The sequence below is a fragment of the Amblyomma maculatum genome, chromosome 9, assembly GCF_055883805.1.
Source record: "Amblyomma maculatum isolate TAMU_Amacu chromosome 9, ASM5588380v1, whole genome shotgun sequence".
Lineage (NCBI taxonomy): Eukaryota > Metazoa > Arthropoda > Arachnida > Ixodida > Ixodidae > Amblyomma > Amblyomma maculatum.
The window spans coordinates 37,812,064-37,836,407 of NC_139352.1; the positions used below are offsets into that span (position 1 = coordinate 37,812,064).

At 46.5% G+C, this 24,344-nt stretch overlaps 1 protein-coding gene across 5 annotated transcripts in view; it reads left to right on the plus strand.

Moving 5' to 3' along the window:
• Positions 1-560: 560 nt before the first annotated feature.
• The window catches only part of LOC146178870 (uncharacterized), a 36,773-nt gene continuing 12,989 nt past the window's right edge, over positions 561-24,344 (plus strand). Inside the window, exons 1-6 of one of the 5 annotated variants that reach the window (XM_084578602.1) lie at positions 561-1,384; positions 3,671-3,752; positions 5,547-5,816; positions 10,637-10,789; positions 14,319-14,585; positions 15,800-15,976. In XM_084578602.1, coding sequence (XP_084434728.1) covers positions 1,382-1,384; positions 3,671-3,752; positions 5,547-5,816; positions 10,637-10,789; positions 14,319-14,585; positions 15,800-15,976 — 952 coding nt within the window. In that variant the 5' untranslated portion in view covers positions 561-1,381. Of the gene's footprint in view, positions 1,385-2,577; positions 3,753-5,546; positions 5,817-10,636; positions 10,790-14,315; positions 14,586-15,799; positions 15,977-24,344 lie in introns of those variants that run through there. The other 4 variants (XM_084578606.1, XM_084578607.1, XM_084578605.1 and 1 more) reach the window with 4 other exon arrangements.

Sequence of the window (24,344 nt, forward strand, 5' to 3'; positions counted from 1 at the left end):
CCCAGGATGGTCCGAATGGGCAGGGACCCAGATCAATGTGATAAGGCGGGTATGGGAGATGTTTTGTAAGATTTTGATGGCTGCGGAGTGGGCCCTTCCTTTTGCAAAATTTTGAATTGCGGTTTTAGAGTCGCTAAGGATGTATTTGGCAGTGGTGGAGGTAATGGCTAAAGCTGGGCCTTGTGGGCCTTTAAATAGAGCATTCAAATTCCGCGCAAAAACGTCATTATGACGTCAAGTAAAACCTGCGAAGCGATGCCCCAGCCACTGGCCCCAGCAGCTTGGGTATGCTGGGCATTCCTGCCCCCGCTCCTCGAACCTGCATGCGAGGAGCGGGGAGTTGGGGTCTTCCTAGATCAGTCGAAAATAGTTTCAATGTTATTTCAATCAATCGATCAATCAATAAATTAGGAAATCACTTGCTTTTCACATCCACCAGCAGGGCGGCGCCACAAAACTTGTCCCTCGATGCATTGCTGGCCTCATGCCCCTCTTATACCTCTCCACTCTAGCAGCCCCTGCCTTGGCGCTGTTTTTTCTTACGCGCGTAAACTGCGTAAACCCCTTGGTGTACAGTGACAGAAGGGCGGACCAGCTATTGCGTGTCACTTGTTGAGAAGTCGTTCTGACCTCACCGGCGTGGAGAGCCGCTGTGTTTGGCTGGTATTTGGGCCTGTTTGTAGCTCAGCCGTGCTTCATTGGATACGGTCTCGTGCGCACCCGTCCCGCAAGTGTTCCAGCGCGTTCAAATGCCTAGCTGTCGTTGCTAAACGACAGCTAGTCCTGGACGCTTTCGATTCACAGTGCATTTATCGCTTGTGAAGAACAAGGTGCTTGTGTCCCAGTGCTTCTTGGCCTCTGTCACGTGTGCAAGAAGTCAGTTCTGCCATTAGAAATGTGGCACCAAGTGAAGCGACTTCCTGAGCGATGACGTATCCTTTTATGCTATGCGCCTACAGCATGTACAACTTATGGCTGAACCGAGTTCTGTGTGATGGACATATGCTGTGTGCTAGCGCTCTTGGCGTCCAGATTTAAGATTTGTCGCGTGCCTGGTGCCGTGAAATCAAAACGCGTGAGTGAGAGGAAGGAATCATGAAAAACATTCGACCGGCGTGCATTGTGCTTATGAAAACTGCAACATAATTATTCGGCGGGTTGAAAAAAGTGAAAACTCGGCACTATGCAACAGATAGTCACGTAGTGAGTTTGTTATATTAATGTCAACGGCTGCAACACCTGCGTTACACTTAGTTCACGAATACAGGCACATCAATGGGTCAGCGTTGGAGAATTTAGAGACTTCGTAAAGTAGGGAAAATAACGGGTTAGGCACGTGCCGCAGCCCCAAGTTGGTAATTTCTGCCGGTCATTTTGTTAAATGGTAAGCTCTAGGCTGTATTATGTCTACAAACATACTATCCATTGTGGTTAGACGAACTTGGGATATTTTTATTTTGCACTTGCCAAATTCCAAAAGTCGCACATTGTGTAAATTCTCTATTTGCGCAGTACTGTACACGCATTGCGTGAGTGTTTTGTGCAACCAGTTTGCGTGTGTGTGTGCCAAACAACCACTTCTCTAAGTTGGGACTGACTATCACTGCACTTGGCAGGCATCACCGAACCAGGTTATTATCTCGAAAACCTGTGCTTATGTCAGTCATTTTCAGCACATTTATATAGTATGTGTTAGGAGTAAACCTAATTATTTCTTACTGTTTATTTGATTGCATCCAGTTGCCTGCCTGAAGTGCTTAAAAGAAATAGTTTGTATTATCTGCAGCAACAGCCAGAGTACCAACTGTATAAGATTCACACTAATGCAGAGTAACCTTGATAGTTAGCAGTGTTTAAATTGCAACTAACCTATCAAATATATATCTATGTGTTGCTGTTGCAGGTTGGTAAGCTGCACACTATTTGGCTAAGTATAGACATAAAAAAGTAACAAATTCGAAGTTGGTGCTTAGTGGCACGTTCTCTCGTCAGCATTAGGCGGTGAGGGTGAGCAAAATCCACTAAAATCCTCGGTGAAAAGCTTGATCGGTACAGGCACAAGTCTTGGTACTGGAAGAAAACCACCAATTTCTATCAACAAATAAGACGGCAAGGACGGCGTTGCATATGGTTTCACTCTGGAATTTCATGGGAGAGTGGAGCTTTGTCCAGGTAGCCTATGTGCTGCATCTTAAAAGCTTAGTTCACGGCATGAGTTCAAGGTAATTAATGCTGTGCTTCAAATAATAACTGCAATATATCTAGTATCGTAGTGGTGGATTTCGTTCGCTCTTGGCTCCAAATGCCCAAGTGTGTACGAGCCCTAACCCTTGGGACTACTCTGTAGACTGGTGAAGCTACGGTAGTCTAGTTGGTATCACATTACCAGGTCTTCCCGGACAACACTAAAGTACTCCATCTCCAGAACGAGATGTAGCCTTCCCTGACGTACTAGCTGGCCCTCTCATTTCATGTGGCCCAACAAAGGATTGATGTTCTGGTTTGGGATGGTAGGAAGGGGGGTAACGTGGTGCTTTCAACTGTCTCCTCTGTTGAGGGAATCACCGCCGTTGTTCAGGGCTGCAGTGAAGCACGCAGTTCTGGAAATAACTTTATCAGTACACACAGTTATTGGCAACATAATAGGGCAGTCTAAAACTAGAACCCTTTTGGGAACACCGAGATCGGCAGTGTGTAGTGTGCAATTGAGGGTCGAAGTAATGACATAATGAGTCATGAGTAATTGTCCTGCAATCTTATATTTTATATCTATATTTGCAATTTTATATTTGCTTCTAACCAAACTTGGTTTGAACTGTATGGAGAGCACTTGCATTGCAAGTTTTTGATTAACTCGAGCGAATTGGGAGGGATTATCCTGTATGGGTATTGGCAAGGTTGGCTTTTTCAGAAACCGCCGCTAACATATACATTGCTTACCTTCTATAATTCAGCAGATAACTTTTATATTGGTATAGCATGCAGACTTGGTCCTCTTATTATGTTATTTGAATGTCTTCTAATACTACGAAGGAAAACAACTGCTCAGAATGACAAGAACGAAAGGAAGGAATGAACGCAACACCACGGGCACAGACTGCCTACTGTGTATTCTTTGAAGTGAAGGCACAAACTAAAAGAAAAGGGAACCGAGGCACGTGACCCAGGTGTTGTGTTCATTCGTTTCTTTTGTGTTAGACATTTTGCACAGTTTTCGTTTTCTTGAATATGAACCAACTAGCCTGCAAAAACGTTTTACTGTCTTGTAGTGCTTGTCCTATCTTTGCTGTTTTCTTGTTTTAAACCATTTTTGAAGGCTGTCTTCTGCCTTATTTGTTTCACTGTTGCTGTTGTGCGTTTACTAGATATTACGGCATGTTATTGCCGGGTTAATTTGATCTTGTTAGTGCTGGGGCTGCCAGTCTGTGCCACAGGTTTAACCACATTGTGAATGCCGAGAATATTGTGTCATTTTCTGACGAAGTAATGAGATAGCTTAGCGCAGACACACAAAATAAAGACATGCATTTCTCTATCTGCGTTCTGTATGTCTGGGCTGAGTTGTTTTTGAGGTTGATGACTTTTGTCACAGATGTTAGTGTGACTGTCACATGCTTATTTTGAGCATGAAACTCTTCTTTGCTGATTTTTCTTTTATCATTTTTTTCAGGTGTTCACTCTGCAAGCATCTGTAGGAAGTGGGACCACCACTTTATTTCTCATGACTGTCATTATGTGCAGTTCACAATGCAGTATGGTTAAATCCATAGCATGCTTAAATACGACCTGTTCTGTTTGTCTTGAGGATGTAAGATGGGGAAGGCTGATTTGTAGGTGGTTTCAATGCCTAGTTATGAATGCCTTGGCTTATTTCGTGTTCTGTTTTCTCATGATTGTAGCAACTGCTCTTGTATACTTCTCTTCCCTATGTCAGTCTTTTTATGAATTCTGGTTTGTGCCTTCCTTGTTAGCTCTGTGCTCTTGCCTTTGCTTTCGTGCTTGTCGTTGAGGCTGACATTAAGCATGCATTGCTCGCTAATATAATAAGCAGTGCTGTGTGAAATTTAAAAAAAAAAAAAGATTGCGACGTAATTCAGCTATTTCTGCTTATTACGTAGTTAAATGTAGCAACTGTAGTGGTTAACGGTGGTTATGTGTAAGAAGTGACAGTTTTGTCCTCTTCTATGATCTATTCTAAATATTTGTATAATGTTGCGATGTTTGTTAGGGCATTGAGCATTGACTGTCTGGGAAGTATGTGTTTTTTCTTGCGATCTGTCTTAGGAGTGTTAGCTTTTTTTTTTCCTGGTGCATTTTCCTGTATTTAAATTTCACTTGAAGCTGTGACACATGGTATGTTCGATCATATGCCTGTTAAAATGTATGTAGGGAACAAAGAGTGTGCTTGTTAGCAATGGCAAAAAAACTTTCTTTTTTTTTTTTCCACAAATGTGTGAATGCAGTGATTGCTAGGCTAGGATTGCTAGGATTGCTAGGATTCATGATACATTTCCTAACAGTATGCAAATGGCTGGTATTTCCTCGACGATATAACGAATGCCTGTAATTGCTGTAGAAATTCTGAAGCACTTCAGCATTTTACCAGGAATTAGGTGTATTGGTACTGTGTACACTTCTCGAGTTATTACCTTGTCTAAAGCAAGCTCCTGTGAAGGAAGTCACATACATTCAATTCGTCGGGTTAATTTCCTTTCTATTAAATTTAATCCTTTTGCATAAATTGACAGGATTTTTTTATTTTGAGCGCTACATAACTGCGACACAGTTCGAATTGAACCATGGGGTTCTAATAAATTAACTAATAAATAAATGGGATTGGCTTTGTTAATGATAACAGTAATAACTGTGATGACAGCAATAAAAAGATGAAGTGAAAAAGCAATATTGTGGAAGTAGTAACAGTTAATAACTATTAAATGAAAAATTGATGCTAAAAACACGACCGGTAAAAGTTGAAGTTTGGTCTATAGTTTAGGACACAGTTTAAAATGAACCATGGAGTAGGCTATGTATAGCAATTGTAAAATTCATTGGAACACCTAATTACTTCATATGTTATTAATGCGGTAGCATTAGGTACTGTTGGCATCTTCACATTCAGTTCTCTGTCATTTGCGGAACCATACATGTCTGTCTGTACAGAGCTAGACATCTTTTTGGGCCATCTAAGTGGTAGTTAAATGTCTCACAAAGGTGTCTAAATGTAGCGACATGCAAGGAACAAAGACACCCTGAAATGTATTGTTGCATTTGGTTTGGTGGCGTTACTTCTGGTCCTGTGAAATAAGTGACCTACAGCTTATTAATCTGATCGCTTCTAATTTGCCATTGCACTCCTATTGGAAATAGTAGTCGTGATGGTAATAAAAAAAAATGAAGCAAAAAAATAGTATAATGAAAATAATAAAGGTCACTAAAATGACAAAAAAGAAAATTAATAATAAAAAAATGGCCGCAATAAGTCGAAGCTTGTATTTCCCTGCAACCTAATAGTCTTCTCTTATTATTTGCTCGCTTATTTGTAGCAGCGATGTCGTCTGCTCAGCCACCTGTCCAGGCAGAACGCAATCTAGAGATCAAGCAGGAAAGATGCCACAGCCCCATTCGGGAGATGGAAGTCAACGGCGGAGCCGAATCGGAGGCAGTGACCACACCAGCGGAGGAGCGAGCTGCCCCAGGCGATGGCGGCCAGCCTGTGGCCGCCAGTGAGCCTGGCTTCTTTTCTTGCCACCTGTGCCCTTACACCACCATCCGCAATTGGCACTTGGCCAGGCACATGTGCCAGGAGCACAAGGGTGAGAAAGAAGCCCTTGGCATATGTGCTAAAGCAGGGTGAATGCAGATGAGCTCGTGCATTGTGTCAACATCTTAAGTCTACTGAGCGTCCTGTCATGTTACGGCTGGGTGAATGAGGATTATTAATCTACTTTAACTGTTATCGATGAAAACGGCTGCACATGCAACACCAAGAGCCTGTCATTGTGTGATCAAGGATCACTTGCCTTGAATCACCACGCAATGGATGTACAAAAATGTCAGGTAAATCAAAGATAGTGCCACCCACCCATTGCTTTATCATATCTAGATATTGCAGATTGCTTCACATGACAGCTGTAATGCATGTCCCCTTCGTGGTGTTCATGTGTAAGGAAAAACATTACTACATGTGGTTGTGAAGATCTGCGTAAAATTCAGGCAAGGCCGCTTTGTTGTGATTTTGACCAATCTTATTGAGTGAAAGCTTGTTAATTCGAACCTCGATAATTCCAATTTTTGGATAATTTGAACTACACTACTTGGTCCGGCCAGGCTCCATAGAGATCTGTGTATAAAAAAGCCCTGTACATTAACTAAAATCAAGTCTTCAAGTTTATCTATTTCATACATACATACAAAAAAATGGATACAGTAAGAGTTGCACAGAAGGAGGTCCCGTAGTACAAGACTGTGGGGGTACCTTCCAGGACAAAGCAAGTGAGGTAGAAATGTAAAAAAAAAAAAAAAAATACTCAAATACTATGAATGCATTTCCTATATATATATATAACTAAAATTCATGGTTCACTTTCCACCGTGTTAATTTTTTTTTGTTTCATTTTCCCATAGTGAACTTTTTTCTTTAGCATAAGTATTACTTTGCTTCGAATGAAAATATGGTATTAAGTCTAATTCTTTGCATTCCAGTAAAGTGACTACTTTGGTTGTCTTAAATGTAGTGCTAAATGTACAGGGTTGGTTATCAGCTAACTTTGCATAAACATTGGAGTATGTATGCAGCTCACTCGAGAGAAATTGAAATCTCGATGGCATGCTGCTGCAGACAGCGAGCAACCTGACAGTCGCTGCAGTTTTTTTTCCTCCGCAAGATGGTAGCATGGACAATTTTTTAATACTTCTTGTAATTCTAAAAGGTGGTAGCAGCTCCCAGTAAGCGCGTCTTTTCAGAAGGGTGTGAAATTTCAAACGCACGCTCAGTGTAGTACTATGTGTGTGTCAAAAAACCTCCAGGACGGACCTCAGTTCACTTTATTCTTTGCTTTAGTGTGGATGGGTGCAGAATGGACTGACTTTGCACCCAACATGTTCTCCTTTTTGTCATTTGATGTCGAGGAGATGTCTGGCAGAATAGTGTCACATTGCTAGGATGGCACAACTTATTGTCAAGAGGCTATTCAAGTTACTGTAGCAAGTTGCTTGTAAAAAAGTATTAATGATGACTGTTTCCTTTTTTCTTTCCACCTTTGAATTGGGTGCATTTATTTTAAATGATGTGCTTGCAGCTACAGAACTGAGCACAGCAGTGAATTGGTGGCTGGCTTTTAGAGCTAGCTTTTAGGGGACTATGCACTGTCTATACAAGCAAACACCAGAAAACACATTGATAACTGGTTAATCCAGGGGGTCTAACACCATGGTTCTTTGAACTTGGCAACTGCACCACTTTGAATCGGCAGGTTTTATTTACGCATTTTCATGCTCTCTTCCCTGGGTCATTATGCACTATTACCCTGGTCAGCCCTGACTGAAGCCGTGCAAATGATGTATAGACGCGCATTGCACGAATTAAATGCTAAATTTAAAGACTTTGCCTGCTTATTTTTGGTGTCGTTAGTGCATCCCTCTGTGGTTGTGTCAGCTGCTCCTACAAGCAGAGTCGCCGAGAACATTAGTGTGCAGTCTTGGTGAACCCTCTCTACTTCCTTACAGTCGTTTTCCTGCATTTTTGGGAGTTGCATAATGTCACTGGACCTAATCAAAAACAAAACAAGGAGACATGTCAACCATGGTATATTAGTTTCGTTTAGTTACCACTTAGTGCAATGAAGAGAGACTGTCACTGTGGCAGTTCACTTTGCCTCGATTGCCTGACATCTGCAACTCCAGTGGGTGTCCCATGTTAAAGCAATGCAAACCTGTTCAGTTTAGGGGTACATGTTATAGTAAATGTCCGTGAATTGAAATTTCGGTTAACTGGAAGAAGCAAAAATTGTTCAAAGAACAAATTATTGAATTACAATGGATAAAACTGACAAGAACCACAGCATTAGAGTAAATTTATTTAGGAAAAGACTGGACAGTGGTTGCCTGCTTTCTATTTCGCATTTCCATTGATGTTTTATATACGCGCACGGTCGGAAGCGTCAAAGCAGAGCTGCTTGGAATTGCTAAGGGCCGCCTCTTCAGCATCTTTCGCGATGCGACATTGTAACTGTGGCGCCCTACACAAGTAGCCTGCATCGTGTGTGAAGAAACTTTGCTGCACGACGTTCGAATAGCACCGGACGGTGCACAGGTGTGGCGCAGGGGAAGAAGTGCATGCATGGAAGGGACCTAAACGCGCAGCGCTGCCATTCAGTGTCTGAAAGAAACAGAGCGTAGCCGGTCTTGGTTAGCAGCATGGAGTGCAGCATGGAGTGCAGCTGATTCATCGCTGGACTGGTGCAAAGGTTTCTAAAAGGGAAATAGAAACTAAGTCATCCATCAGCTTACGCTTATGGCGATTTCCACTGGTCGATTGGAGCTGGGCATTCAAACCCAAATAGAGCGACCTAAACCACTACAGAGCGAATCACACTTGGTCGACCAGCGGAATATCAAGAATGCGCGGCGGAAGTAATGCTGAGCCAGTTCCGCAAGTTGAAGTCGCGTCCCAGCGGCCAAACTGTTGCGGCCGGTTGATAAATATGCAGGAGTGCGGCCCTCTGCAACTTGCTTTCGCATAATATTAACACTGCAGACGTTTTTCAGTAGACACACTTTGACATATTAGCGCAAAAAAAGGTGATGCCCAGTGTCCTCTGCCGATATCTCTGAAACCGCTAACAGCAGCTGAAAAATTCCGGAAATGACGGCATCACCGGCTAAAACTTCTGGCGAGATCCGACTCTGATCGGCAGATCGAGTTAGAGCACCCCTAGTTGCTCCAGACGACCAGCGGAATATGCGCAACCTATCTCGGTCGACCAGTGGAATTCGAAATTGTCATCCCGGAGTAAGAAAACGTGGTCCGGAGCGAACAGTGGAAATCGCTATTAAAAACGAGGCCATCCAGTTTTCATTGTGTCTGCCTTTGTGCATGTGTCAGAAGTGCGTGGTTAACTCTGCAACGGGCACTTCAGGTTTGAGCAGGGCTGTTTTGACAGTTGTTTACTATTGTGATCACATCTGGACGCGGCCTTCTTTACTGACCAGTGCCAGATTGGTAGCATTCGTCTGATGCCCCATTGCGGTGGTGCAGTGGTTAGGGCGCTCAGTTGCTGTGGCCAAGAATGTGCAATCGAATCCCAACTGCAGCGGCCGCTTTTCAATGGACGCGAAAAGCAAGGCACCCATGTACTTTGTGATGTCTGTTCACATTAAAGAACCCCAGGTGGTCGAAATTTCTGGCGCCCTCCACTGTGGCGTCTCTCTTAGCCTGACTCGCTTTGGGACGTCAGACCCCATAAACAAAACTAAACCATTCATCTGATGCGATACCCTTGCATAGGCTTTGGCTGGGACCAAGCAGACAGAATTATCCATGCTTCTGTCTTTAGTTGGCCTTCTTGAAGATTACATGACACTAAGAGGAGGCAGCCGCTGCTACTGCCTTCACTTGTGTCCACTGCACTAGTTATAGTGCTAGTTATTTCCCATTCCTTCATAGCTTTAACTAATTTTACCTTCACTCCCCATTTAGGGGGTGATGCACCCTCATGACTACGGCACCCTATCGGAGGGGCGTTTTCTGGTCAGGTGCCGTCAAGGTGTAGCAGCCCATCGTTGGAGTTATCCGTGGCTGAACTAACTCATGTTCATATTAGCGACCTTTCTTGCCCATAAACTTCTGTGGAGCTTGGCCAGGCCAAGTTCAAATTATCTGAAAACTCCAGTTATTGAAGTCCAAATTAAATAAATTTTCACTGTGTTGTACACGTTTTGGAGAGAACAAGGGAGTCGGGGAGGCTTTGGACTAGAGCAGTAGGAGAAAGAAGTAGGGACCTGGACTTGAAGAGGGCATGTTGATTATGCCATTGGATAGAGATGCATTCTCTAGAGCCCACTTACTAATGAAATCGCTTTGTATGTTGGTGCATCATTTAATAGGTAACTTGGTTAATTGGAGGGAACTGGGGGACCTTGTAATTCAAGAGGTCTTTGCGCTTCAGTAGGTATAGCCTGACTGATGATGATTATTAATATTATTATTATTATTATTGCAGGTGATGGACCATATTCCTTATGTCATTGCAATTTCTTCCAAAATGCTGAGGTGCTGTGTCCTTGGGATGTTAAGAGATAGGATGTGTGCCAAGCAGGTCAGACAAATAACTCGAGTTGTTGACATTCTAGTCAAAATAAATAAGAAATGGGCATGGGCAGGACGGGTAGTGTGAAGAGAGGATAACCGATGGTCGCTTAGGATAACAAACTGGATTCCAAGGAAGGAAATTGTAGCAGGGGGCAGCAGAAAGTTAGGTGGGTGGATGAGGTTAAGAAGTTCAGAGGTCATTTGGATGCAGCTAGCACAGGACCGGGTTAATTGGAGCGATATGGGAGAGGCTTTCCCCCTGCAGTGGGTATAGTCAGTCTGATGATGGTTATGAACATGCTGTGGTCTTTGCATGTTCTGCAGGCTCAACTAATGGTGATGCCAGCCAGATGCCAGCCAACGTGCCCAGCAAGGATGGTAAGCACCTTTCTTCAAGTTCACCCACGCATGACGATTCGGACATCACCGCCTTCAACTCTGTTGTCCAGGCTGAAAACCAGGTTCTTGCCACCTCAGGTGCGACAGGTTGCCTGGCTGAAGCTGCCTCATTTGTTGCTAGTGGCATGCTCTACCACTGGTGACTCGTGCCCATACAGAGTCTAACTCAGTTTTTTAAGTATCCCGTACAAAGTGGGCTGCTCTGTGGTCTGGCTCAAAGCTTTTTATGACTGGTAGAATTTGGCCCCTCTTGTGCGAAGAACTGCTACTGTGCATGTGATTTTTTTAAGCTCTCTTTTCAAGTATTGGGACGATGGTTATTTTTATGGGAGGACATTGACAGGGTCTTTTCCTTATGATCACTCTGCAGTGATTTTGAGCATGTCTCGTCGAGGCAAAGAAGCTAAAGTAAAACCAATGAGTAGCTCATATTCAGCTGTGCACCTCTTCAAGCTTGCCATAGCTTTGGGGTCCTGCGGTGTCGGTGCGGTGTCGGTTCAACCACCCAGTTGGTTGAAACCTCTGGAGCCCTCCACTACAGTGTCCTTCTTAGCTTGAGTCACTTTGGGATGTTAACCTCATCCTGCTACTTAGAGGTGGTTTCAGGACAGCACATGCCGGTATTCTGCACTTCTCTTGAATGCTTATGTTTTGCTGTGGGCAGGAGCTTGTATTCGTTATGGCATCTATCCAAACCTGGTTTGAAAGGTAAGGGAGAGTGCTTGCATTTTATTGCAAGTTTTGCTTAACTGGAGCCGATTGGGAGGGATTGTCCGGTATACGGGTATTGGCAAGGATGGCTTTTTCAGAAACCTTCGCTAACATATACATTGCTTTTCTGTTATTGTTCAGCAGACAACTTTTTATATTGTTATGCAATGCAGACTTGGGCCTCTCATTATGTCATTCGATAGTTTAGTAGGTAATGTGAGGAAGGAAAAAACTGCTCAAAATGACAAGGATGGAAGGAAGGAATGAACGCAACAACACGGGCACAGACGTCAGCTGTTTCTTCTTGTAAGTGAAAGCACAAGCTAAAGGAGGAAGGAAGTCGGGCACCTGACCCAGGTGCTGTGTCCGTTCCCTTCTTTCGTCCTTGTCGCTTTGCACAGATCTTTTTTTCCTTTAATGTGAACCTACTAGCCTGCAAGAACGTTTTACTGTCTGGTAATGCTCGTCCTATCTTTGCTGTTTTCTTGTTTTAAAGCATTATTGAAGTCTTCTGTCTTGTTTGTTTCACTTGATCCTGGTTCCTCTGCTGTTGCTGTCTTGCATTCAGTGGATATTACAGCATATAATGCTTATTGATCTGAAAAAAAGGTTTAAGAACTCGCAGTGCTACTAATGTACCTTTAACAGTTCATTCCACACTGTTAACTTGCTCACTGCATTGTCAACAACCTAATTGTTTGCTGCTTCAAGTCTCTGCTCCTTTTCCTTGCTTATCATTTTTTCACTTGTGCACGCTACAAGCATCTGCAGGGAGTGAGACCACTACTTCGTTTGTCACGATTGTCATTATGTGCAGTTCACAATGCAGTGTATTTAAATCAGTAGCATGCTCAAGTACCACCTGTTCTGTTTTTCTTGAGGTTGTAAGATGGGGAAGGCTGATTTGTGGGTGGTTTCAGTGCCTAGTTATGAATACCTTAGCTCATTTCTTGTTCTTTCTCTTCATGATTGTAGCAACTACTCGTGTATTCTTGTTCCTATGTTAATCTTGCTATGAATTCTGGCTTGTGCCTTCCTTGTTAGCTCGGTGTTCTCAGTTATGTTTTCGTGCTTGTCTTCGGGGCTGCTATTAGGCCGGCATTGCTCGCTAATACATACAGTCGAAACCGGATATATCGAATTTTGGTTATATCGAACTTACGGAATATCCCTTTGAAAATCCCATGTAAAAGTATAGGAAAGCCGCGTCGTATATCGAACTCAATTTCAGCAGTCGTTCGATATATCGAACTCCGCACCACAGACTGGAAAGTGTGCCTTATCCAGAGACGATCGCATCACCCTCGGCCGTTTGTCGCGTGACGTTTTCAAGCCACACGTGGGAGGAATGAGAGGGGACAGTTTGGTGACTGCTGGCCTAGGGCAGCGCCACTCCCATTTCCCAAAGGCACGCGCATCTGCGGTTATCGTTTCCCGCGCGCCACCACACGACATTTGCAAGCCATATGCGTGAATGAATCAGAGAGAACAGGTGGGAACGAGAGGGGGGAAATGCGATGGAGCAAAGCGCAAGGGTGGGCCCATTCTTTTGCCAAACTATCTCTCTCTTTCCTGTCTCCCGGCCTTCGTTCGCAGTAGTACGCGCTACGCATGCTCCAAGCCAGCTCTGCCCGTTTTCAGACAGGAGGTCAGACGTTTTCTCTAGTGTGTGTGTGCGGCGGCTGACGTGGCTATGGCGCCTGCGGATGTTAAGCGGCAGATCTCTCTCTCTCTCTCCTTTTTTTTTTTTTTTTGCGAGAGACGTTTATTCTTATCGTCGTGCTGTATGTGCGGCGTAGCGTAAGCGGCTGCGGACGTTAAGAAGCGGCAGTTTTTTTCTTCTTTTTTGCAGGAGTCATTTATTCTTGCATGTATGAATCAACGAAAGCACGCGGTCAGTTGCGATCATGACATCGGCTTTTAGCATTTTTTGCTTCAAACAGCATTTGCAGCTATCACGCTTTCCAATGATTTTGTGGCAGTGGACTACACCCGCCCTAAGCGCGGCCTGATAAATCAAACCAGGCTTGTGCAATCAAGTCATCAGGCACTCGGCCAAGTTTGCTCCCCACTACCGCAGGAACAATGAAAAGATAAACACGCTGTGACGTTATCGCTGCGCAGCATCTTGGCACGCTGCCAAGAAATGAGCTGTTGATGAGACTACCGAAACTGAGTGGCGCGCGCCATCGACATGCAAGCGAAAACACTCGCGATTTCTGCCGCAGCGACACAGAAACCTTGTTTTGAGCTACCGCTGCGGCTCGAGCGGTGAGAGGGACGCAGTTCCATGAAATTTTTCGCTGTGTCGCTGAGATCGCTCAATCGCTTGCATGTGAGCGAGCTGGCCTTAACGCTTTTTCAAATTCTCGGGTGCCAAAGTGGACGGTGGGTTCATTATGTGAGTGGTTGATTATGCGACAAATACGGTACCGTTTTTTCGCATCGTAAGGGCTGTCACAAGCCAATTTCTGGATATATCGAAATATTTCGCGATCCCCTTCGAGTTCGATATCGATATATCCGGGTTCGACTGTATTGCTTCAGTGCTTTGTGAAGTTAAACAAAAAGCTTGGCATTTAATTGGGCTATTTTTGCTTGTTATGTATTTAAATGTAACTCTGTAGTAGTTAACAGTGGTTACGTGTAAGTGACAGTTGTCTTCTTGCAAGCTATACTCTAAATATTCATTAATGCTGCGATGTTTGTTAGTGCTTTCAGCACTGACCATCTGTGCTATAAACTTTTTTTTTTTCTGGTCTGTGCGTGCAGTGAAAAATAAGGTAAAGGTCACTAACAATGGCTGAAAGAATTGGTTTTTGAAAAAAGGGACCGCAGAAAGACAAGCTTGAATTTCACTCTCTTTTCTTTTAATTTGTCTCCTTATTTGCAGCAGTGGTGTCGTCTGCTCAGCCACCTGTCCAGGCAGAACGCAAGCTAGAGATCAAGCAGGAAAGATGCCACAGCCCCACTCAGGAGATGGAAGTCGACAGCGAAGCAGAATCGGCGGCCGTGACCACGCCGGCGGAGGAGCGAGCTGCCTCAGGCGATGGCGGCCAGCCTGCGGTCGCCAGTAATCCTGGCCTCTTTTCTTGCCACCTGTGCCCCTACACCACCGTCCGCAATTGGCACTTGGCCAGGCACATGCGCCAAGAGCACAAGGGTGAGAAGGAAGCCCTTGGCATATATGCTGAAGCAGGGTGTATGCATATGAGCTCGTGCATTGTGTCAACATCTTCAGTTTACCGAGCATACTGTCATGTTACGGCTGGATGAATGAGGATAATTAATCTGCTATATCTGTTATCGATGAAAACGGCTGCACACGCAACACCAACAGCCTGTCATTGTGTGATCAAGGATCATTTGTTTTGAATTACCATGCAATGGATGCACAGAAATGTTAGGTAAATCAAAGATAGTGGCCACCCACCCATTGTTCGATCATATCTAGATATTGCAGACTGCTTCACATGAGGGCTATAATGCATGTCCCCTTCGTGGTGTTCATCTGTAAAGAAAAACATTACTACACGTGGTTGTGAAGATCTGCTTAGAATTCAGGCAAGGCCGCTTTGCTGTGATATTGACCAAGTTTATTGACAAATTTACTTGTACATTAACTAAAATACTCAAGTATGAATGCATTTCCTATATAAATAACTAAAATTCATGGTTCGCTTCCCGCAGTGTTAATTTTATTTTTTTTTTCATTTTTTTAGTGAATTTTTTTCTTTAGCATAAATGTTACTTTGGTTTTCATGAAAATATCGTATGAAGTGTAATTCTTTGCATTCCAGCCATGTGACTACTTTGGTTGTCTCAAATGCAGTGCTAAATGAATGTACAGGGTTGATTATCAGCTAACTTTGCATGAACATCACCCTTTACGGGCCTCCACTGTCATCCTAAAAAGAATAGCGATCAACTTTCGCGTTTCTGTTGCGATCGCATGCAGGAAATGAAACCACAAGGGGGAGCAGCCACGAACCACGCGTTGCACCTAAGGTGCCTTTTTGTTTTTTTCTCTTGCTGCCAGGTGGTAGCATAAACAATTCTGCAAAAGTCCTAGAAAGTCTTCACAGGCCTCCTCTAGTGCCCCAACAAAGATAGAGACCAAATTTCACGCGTTTGCTGCAATCGCGCGAGAAGTGGGAACCACGAGGCAGGCTGCTGCAAACATCCCGCAACAGGATAGTCGGTTCAGTGTTCTTTTCCTCCGAAAGATGGTTAATAACTTCGCAGGGGTCAAGTGGATGCAACTAGCACAGCAGGACCTAGCATTGGAAGAATATGGGAGATGCTTTCGCCCCTGCAGTGGGTGTAGTCCGTCTGATGATGATGATGATCATGTTGTGATCTCTGCATGTTCTGCAGGCGCAGCCAATGGTGATGCCAGCCGCTTGCCAGCCAACTTGCACCGAAAGGATGATGAGCTGCCAGGCAGTTCCCTCAGCAACCCATCCTCAAGTTCACCCAGACATGAAAGCTCTGACATCACCGCCTTCTTCAACTCTGTTGTCCAGGCTGAAAACCATGTGCTCGACAGCTCAGGTGGGACAGGTTGCCTGGCTAAAGCTGCCTCATTTGTTGCTAGTGGCATGCTCTACCTTTGTGACTTGTGCCCGTACACAGTCTAACTCGGTTTTTTAAGTATCCCGTACAAAGGGGGCTGTTATGTGGTCTGCCTCAAAGCATTTTACAACCAGTAGGATTTGGCCCCTTTTGTGCGAAGAACTACTACTGTGCACATGATGTTTTTAAGCTCTGTTTTAGAGTATTGGGACGATGGTTATTTTTATGGGAGGCAATTGACAGGGTCTCCTTATCATCACTCTGCAGTGATCTCGAGCATGTGTCTCCTCGAGGCAAAGAAGCTGGTGTATAACCGATGAGCAGCCGACATTCAGCCGTTCGGCTCTACAAGCCCGCCATAGCTTTGTGATGTTGCCTCTCTTGTTTTCCCCCAGAAGCGTTTATTAGCATGTGACAGGAAACTGCACATCTTTATGAAAATACCGAATGTTTGTTTGCAATTTGAAGTTGCAGATGGCTTGTTGGGCATTGCAGGATTGAGCCTAATATGATTCCATTTGAAACTGTGGGGAAAAATAACAAATGCAGGAAAGTTGCATTGGCGAGAGACGCATACACTGCAGGCTTATTTTACAGGGTGTACATTTGACATCATCATCAGCCTGATTACAGCATGAAAAATGCATGGAGTTTGGTCGCCAGGGATGCTGGGTACCCACTGGTTTTGCAGCGGGTTCAAGTTTTCCCCTGGCCTGGTGCCCGGTGTATCGAAGTTAGCACAAAAGAGGGTTCTTTGACCCCGCCTTGAGTAGAGCTGCGAAACACCACGGCACGCTTGGGGTTAAGCTGCCCTTGTAGCATAAAACTCTGTTGTCACCTTGTCCCCTCATCTCGCATATTTGGTAGCTATTTAAAATACAGTCGAACCCGGATATGTCGAACTCGAAGGGGATCGCGAAATAGTTCGATATATCGATAATTCGATGTACAAAAATCGGCTTGTGACGGCACTTACGATGCCAAAAAACGATACCGCATGTGTCGCGTAATCAATCCACTCGCATAATGAACCCACCGTCCACTTTTTCACCCGAGAATTTGAAAAAAAAAAATGCGTTAAGACCAGCTCGCTCACATGCAAGCGATTGAGCGATCTCAGCGACGAGCGGCAGCGACAGAGCGAAAAATTTCAAACTTGTTGGAACTGCGTCACCCTTGCCGCTCGAGCCACCGCGACAGCTCAATAAAGGTTTCTGTGTCGCTGCGGCAGAAATCGCGAGCGTTTTCGCTTGCATGTGGATGGCGCGCGTCACTCCCGCTTTAGTCGTCGCATCCACAGCTCATTTCTTGGCAGCGTGCCAAGATGCTGCGCAGCGATAACATCAGGGCGCGTTTATCTTTTTATAGCTCCTCCGGTGGCGGGGAGCGACTTGGCAGAGTGCCCGTGATGGCTTGATTGCACAAGCCTGGTTCGATTTATCACGCCGCGCTTGGGGCGGGCGTCATGATCGCAGCAGCAGACCGCGTGCTTCCGTTGATTCATACCTGCAAAGATAAACGGCTCCCATCAAAAAAAAAAGCACAGCCTGCCGCTTCTTAACGTCCGCAGCCGCCATATATCTTACGCTACGTCGCACGTGCAGCACAACGATAAGAAAGGATGACTCTCGCAAAAAAAAAAAAAAGAAACAGAGAGAGCTGCCGCTTCTTAACGTCCGCAGGCGCCATAGCCATGTCAGCCGCCGTGCGCAGAGGGTTCGCAACACACGCTGGAGAAAGCGTCCGACGTTTGTCTGAAAACGGGCTGAGCTGGCTTGGCGCATGCGTAGCGCGTGCTGAAGGAGAGAGATAGCTCGGCAAAAGAATGGGCACACCCACGCACATGGCTTGCAAACGTCATGTGGTGGCGCGCGGGAAACAATAACTGCAGATGCGCGCGCCTTTGGGGAATGGGCGCAGCGCTGTCCAAAACTGTCCCCTCTCATTCTTTCCGCGTGTGGCTTGAAAACGTCACGCGGCAAACGGCCAGGCGTGATGCGATCGTCTTTGGGGAAGGCACACTTTCCAGTGCGTGGTGCGGAGTTCGATATATCGAACGACCGGTGAAATTGAGTTCGATATATGGCGCGGCTTTCCTATAATTTTACATGGGATTTTCAAGGGGATGTTCCGTGAGTTCGATATAACCAAAATTCGATATATCCGGGTTTGATATACAGTTGAATCCCGCCACAACGAATACCGCCACAACGAAATTTCCGCGACAACGAATAATTTTTTATTCCCCGCGAGTATCCTATAAAAATTAATGGCCTAAATTTCTCTGCACAACGAACCATTTTTGCAGAGCGTTTCCGCTTCAACGAAATTTTTGCGTTCAAAATCGAAACCGAAACTAGTTTTATTGGCGAGAAGTCCAAGTCAAATCCAAAGCCACATTAAGCATGAAATCACGTGATTGCAGTTCCGCCATTTTGGCTTTGTGTCGTGGTCGCGTTGTTCACTCGCTGCCTTTCTCTTCGACAACGACGAGTTTTCATCCGCAGGACACGATGGCAACGCAAGTGAAAAAACGCAAAACTCTTTCCCTTGAGCAAAAAGCTCAAATAATCGCCCAAGCAGAAAGCGGAAGGAAGAAAGCGGCAATTGCTGAAGACTTCGGAATTCCTGCAAGTTCGCTGTCAACGATTCTAGGCAATAAGGACAGCGTGAGAATGGCACTTGCTTCAGGCACATCCTCGAAGCACAAAAAGGTGACGCGGCCCCTCCATGAAGAGTTGGACAAAGCAGTGCATGCGTGGTTTGTGGAAGCACGAGCCAGCAACGTCCCCCTGTCCGGAAGCATCGTCCAGCAGAAAGCCTTGAACTATGCATGCCTACTTGGCATTGATGATTTTAAAGCCAGCATTGGCTGGTTAAACCGTTTCAAGGCCCGCCATAACATCGTTGGAAAAGTGTTGTGCGGCGAGTCAATGTCAGCAGACGTGGACGGAGCAGCTGCTTGGAAGGCGAGTAACATGGCCGGAATTTTAAGCAACTTCGCGCCTGCAGACATTTACAACGCCGACGAGACCGGGCTATTCTACGAGATGTTGCCGGCTAGGACGCTCGACTTCAAGGGGCAGCGCTGTCACGGCGGCAAACACAAAAAACGCATCACAGTGCTGCTTTGCACAAACATGGATGGCTCGGACAAGCGTCCGCCGTTAGTCATAGGCAAAAGTGCCAAGCCGCGCTGTTTTAAGGGAACTCGTAGCCTACCTGTGCAGTACAAGGTGAACAACAAGTCATGGATGACCCGCGCTATTTTCACCGAGTGGATGATGGCATTCGACCGCGACATGAAGCGGCAGGGCCGTAAAGTTTGCTTGCTTTTGGACAATTGTTCAGCGCATCACTCCGACGAAGTCAAGCTCACTAACACGGAGCTGAGGTTTTTCCCTCCCAATTGCACGTCTGTCTTACAGCCTCTCGATCAGGGCGTGATTCTTAGCCTGAAGCGCGCTTACCGCGGGAGGTTAATTCAGCGGCTGCTTTTTAACACTGAAACCGGCCGAGACACGAAGGTGGACTTGTACGTGGCACTGCAGATTATGTCTGCTGCCTGGAGCACACTGGGGCGCTCAGTAATTGTGAACTGTTTCAGGCACGCCGGATTTGCCGAAGGTCGACCCGTACACTCTGCTGGCCTAACACCAGGCGTTACAGACGACGACGAAGAGGCGTCACCGGCTCCGGGGATCGCGGCCGCCTGGAAAACGCTGGGAGAAATAGGAACCGTGCCGCCTAATCTCGAGCTCGACGAATACATCGGCGCTGACGCTTGTGTTGTTGTTCACGAAGATGTCAGTGATGAGCAGATCATAAAAGCTGCCCGGAATGATAAGGACTCTTCCGATGAAGAAGACGACGACGTACAGGAAGCGCCGGCTGCGGCAACCGCCGTACAGGTGATGGACGCTTTTGATGTCATCAGGAATTTCGTTGCTGTCCGAGACGACGATGTTGCAATGGGTTTGCTGACCGAGTGCGAAAATCGCGTGACGGCGTTGCTCGCCGTGAAGCGTAAGCAAACCAAGCTTACAGATTTTTGGCATTAAACGCCTTTGCTGCTGCTTGGGCAATTCTTTCTGCGTTTCACGTCAAATTTTTGCGATAACGAAGTTCCGCGAGAACGAATTTTTTTTCGTGCACCGTGAATTTCGTTATAGCGGGATTCAACTGTAACCGTGTTCGACTGTATGTGCTGATGTGTTGAAAGATGGTGCAGATGTAATGTTAGTACAACCCATAAACTTAAACTTGCGGCAAAACCTTCAGTTGCGTTTTAGTTAGCGTTCAGGAATACAGCAGGCCCAGTAATTTTGTGCTTGTATCGTTATCCGCTGTTGGCATAAAGCGTGCTGAAATACTTGGCTCCCGCAAGTTCGCTTTCAATCTCTTCCCTACGCGGGAGTTCAAAGTGTTCCCTCTTCAAAGCCTTGCTCACTTTTCTAGGATCCATGCAAACACAAAGTTGGCCGTTCTTCTTTCGTGCAATAACAAGTGGGCTTACCCAGTCAGATGGCTCTTGAACCTTGGCAATAATGCCTGCAGCCTCGAGACTATCCAGCCCCTCCGTCAGTCGTGATCAAATCGCATGGGGTACTCGACGCGCCGGCTCAGCGACTGGACGGGTGGAATCTTGAAGCGTCGTACTGTACTCTCGTTTCAGTTGTCCGATGCCCGTAGACAACTTGGGATCTTGACATACTGCCGGCGAACGCACTTGGACAAGTCCTTGTCTTTATTGACAGGTCTGATTCTATTGACAAGACCAAACTGCTGGCAAGCTTGCAGTCCTAAGATCGCCTGACGACCCTTTTTCACAACAAAGAATTCCATGAGCTGAATGTCGGCGCCAGTCAGAACCGGGAGGCATACCTTTCCCATATGCGCTATTTCATTCCCGCCGTAGCTGCGTAGTACTGCCCTGGCTGGCTGTGGCTGCTGCTTCGTTCCCAGGGCTTCAAAAACAAAACGCGCGGCAGCAAGTTGGCCTGCGTGCCGGTATCGACTTTCAGCCGCACTTTCTGTCCTGAAATATGAGTCGCTACCTCCCAGTCGCTCCGATCAGCTCCGCTGACTTTCTTGCATGCCGTAGATACCGTATACATGCGTGTAATGGCCGCACTGTAAAGAAGGACAGAAAACGCTGCGGCATCGCCATCACCATCGCTTGTCTCCGGCGCTCATCTCGCTCTGGAACTTCGCAGCAGAACGTTGACTACCCCAATGACGGAGCCGACTTCATTGCACCTGCCTCCGCCCGTCACCTGCACAGGTGCGCTTCGTCAACGGGACCCTGCTACCTTCAGTGGAAGCAGCGATGACGACGCGAGCAGTGCAGATAGCTGTCGGTTGTATACTGTGAGCGGATGCGGTACGAAGCGATAGTCCTTCGAGAGGCGTAGTCACCTTTCGGATGGAGCGGCAGAGTTTTTTGCTGATAACTGATACAGCGGCACCGGTGTCAACGAGCGCAAGAGTATGAACACCTTCAACGAGGACAGGAATAACATTCGCGGGATTAAGACGAGGACTTTGAATTTCTGTCGAATACGCAGTTCGTGCCTCGCGAACTGCGGCGTTTAGTTTTCCGGCTGGGTAACGGGTCGTCGGCGCATTGGCGAAATGGAGCGGCGACGTGGTGAGGGCGAACGACGAGGGAGGAAGTCCGGAGGATCAGGGGGTGCTGTTGGAGGACCCGATGGGACTGGGAACTGGGGGGCCAAATAAGGTGGCGCAGGCCGTGCAGCAAAGGCCATATTTATTCGGCGCCGGCAGTAGCGTTTAGTGTGTCCAGGGATGCCGCAGTGGTAGCAAATAGGCCTGTTGTCTGCAGTGCGCCATGGAGATGGTGTCTGACGCAAGGGGGGAGCAAAAGCTGTTGGTGCGGACCGCATGGGGGGCGAAGCATAGCCATATGCTGGCTCAGGCGGTGGACTTGAAGTGACTTCGGCATACGTGCGACGCAGTACTTGAGGAGGAGCCGGCGCGAATGCTGGAGCGTAGCTCAGTGGCGCAACGCCGGACGATGAAACTGTGGGCGTGAGTAACGGCATTGAGGGTGCGACCGGAGCTGATTGAGGAACAGGATTAGGGAGGACTTCAGATGCATGCTGCTGGATTGCATGGCGAAGCTCCGGAACAAGGCCAGTTGTTGACGACTCCTTAACATATGGCTGTAGGGACAGTTGTCGCGCGACCTCCTGACGTACAAAAGCCTTGATGTCTTCAGAGAGGCTAGATGACTCCCTCTCCGCGGCTAATCCAGCGAGTGATGCATGAGGCTGGCGAATCAAAGCATGCTCCTTGCGGAGTTCGTCGTAGCTTTGACAGAGGTCGTAGATTTCCTTGACCGTATTGGGGCCTTTGGCGATAAGCATGTTGAAAGTGCCAGCATCAATTCCTGTGAGGACATGACGTATCTTAACGGCCTCGGTCATGGTCGGGTCAACGCGGCGACACAAATCAACAATGTCCTCAATATAACTGTGAACGTTTCACCGGGCAGCTGTAGTCGCGATCGAAGACGCTGTTCCGCGCGGAGTTTTCGGACGGCGGGGCGGCCAAAGACATCAGAAAATTTCGTCTTGAAATTCGCCCAGGTGGTGAAGTCCGACTCGTGGTTTCGAAACCACAGATTAGCGACGTCGCTCAAGTAAAAGATGACATTGTTGAGCTTACGGTTGTCGTCCCAGTTATTGTGACGGCTGACCCGTTCGTAAGTGGTCAGCCAATCGTCGACGTCGTCATCAAGTGAAATGTGGATTTAATGGTTGGTTGGAACGTCTAGCGCTGGCAGTACTTTGGGCACAGCAGTATCGCATTACCAGCCGCAGGGCACAGCTCCAGCGCGAGCGAGATGAACGCCGGAGACAAGCGATGGTGATGGCGATGCCGCAGTGTTTTCTGTTCTTTGTCTTCTTTACAGCACTTTTTTTTTTCAGTGATTGGGGTGAAAATCAGGGGGTGCGGCGATTACATGAGAAAAAAGACAGCGAAAAAAATTATTTGCGGTGCTACCTGCCTTTATTATTGCCAAAAAACTCCTCGTCCTCCTCCGCTAAACTCGTCGGGATTTCAGGCTCGTCCCGTGTTCAAAACATCACTCCTCGTCGTCGTCCTCCTCCTCCTCCTCCGAACTCATCGGGACTTCAGGCTCGTCCTTGTCCCAGATGAGGTTTCCGTCACGTACCTTAGAAGTGAGTCTTCAACTTCCGGAAACATGCTCTGCTCCCCTCGGAAAGCGCGCCTCTGAACATTTGTTTTCCTGAGGGCATCTTCTTGGGAGCACCATCGCCTTACACATTTTTCGTCAACGCCGAACTTTCGTCCAGCCGCTCTTTTTCCTTCTTCTTTTGCGTAGTGAATCACTTTCAGCTTAAAGTGAGCTGTATAACTAACATATTTTCTCATCGAGGAAAAAGAAAATCTTCAGCTCACGAGCGCAGAACAAATCAGGGCAGCGATGCGTTCCGATTGCGAGATCGCACGTGATATGCTTCGGGCGATTGAGGAAATGGCTGTAAAACGGAGGAGCGAAAAGACTTGGATTGGATAGGATTGGATTTGCTGGCCTCACCCTTTATAACGGGCGGGCATCGCAGCGGCTAGGAGCGCCCCCTTTGTAACGGAGGTGGTGGCCAATGCCCCCATGCTTGACTTTTTTTTTCCTCAAATAATTTGTTCTTAATTCTTATTGGCAATTCTACTTCTAACCTTACGTTTCATTTTGGCTTTCACTTGATTTTTGGGCCCCACCTGGTGGCAGTAACCACAAAATGTTCCGTATTTCTTGCACTGCACAGTAGACAGCACTGCCCAACTTCCTGAAACTCATGGTGCGGCTTTTACTCAGGACATTTTATCAAAGTTTTTTTTTCCCAATTTGTAAAGTTCGGAGTGCGGCCATTACACGCGTGTACAGTCGAGTCCACTTATAACGATACCGGTTTTAACAATATATCGGTTACAACAATGAAAACCTGATGTACCGTCCATTTTTGTATGTTTTCTATGGTAAAATAACCCGCTTACTACAATGCCCCCTTGCCACATTATCGGTTATAACAATGAAGTCTGGCTCCTGAGTTCTCCTGCCAAAAGGTAGTTGAATGCGAAATCCTTGAAAAGAAAAAAAAAAAAAAATTCCAGGTGCTGCACTCTCCCCGCCGCGCGCTCATACAATAGAACCTGTTTTCTGCCCTTCTCCGCATTGTAAGCCACGCACGCCTTTCTCCCGCTGCCCTTCCACCCCTCGGAACACAAATGGACTGTGCCCATAGCTCTGCGCTGCGCCACCCTCCGAAACACAAATGGACTTCGCCAACGCGCCGACAGC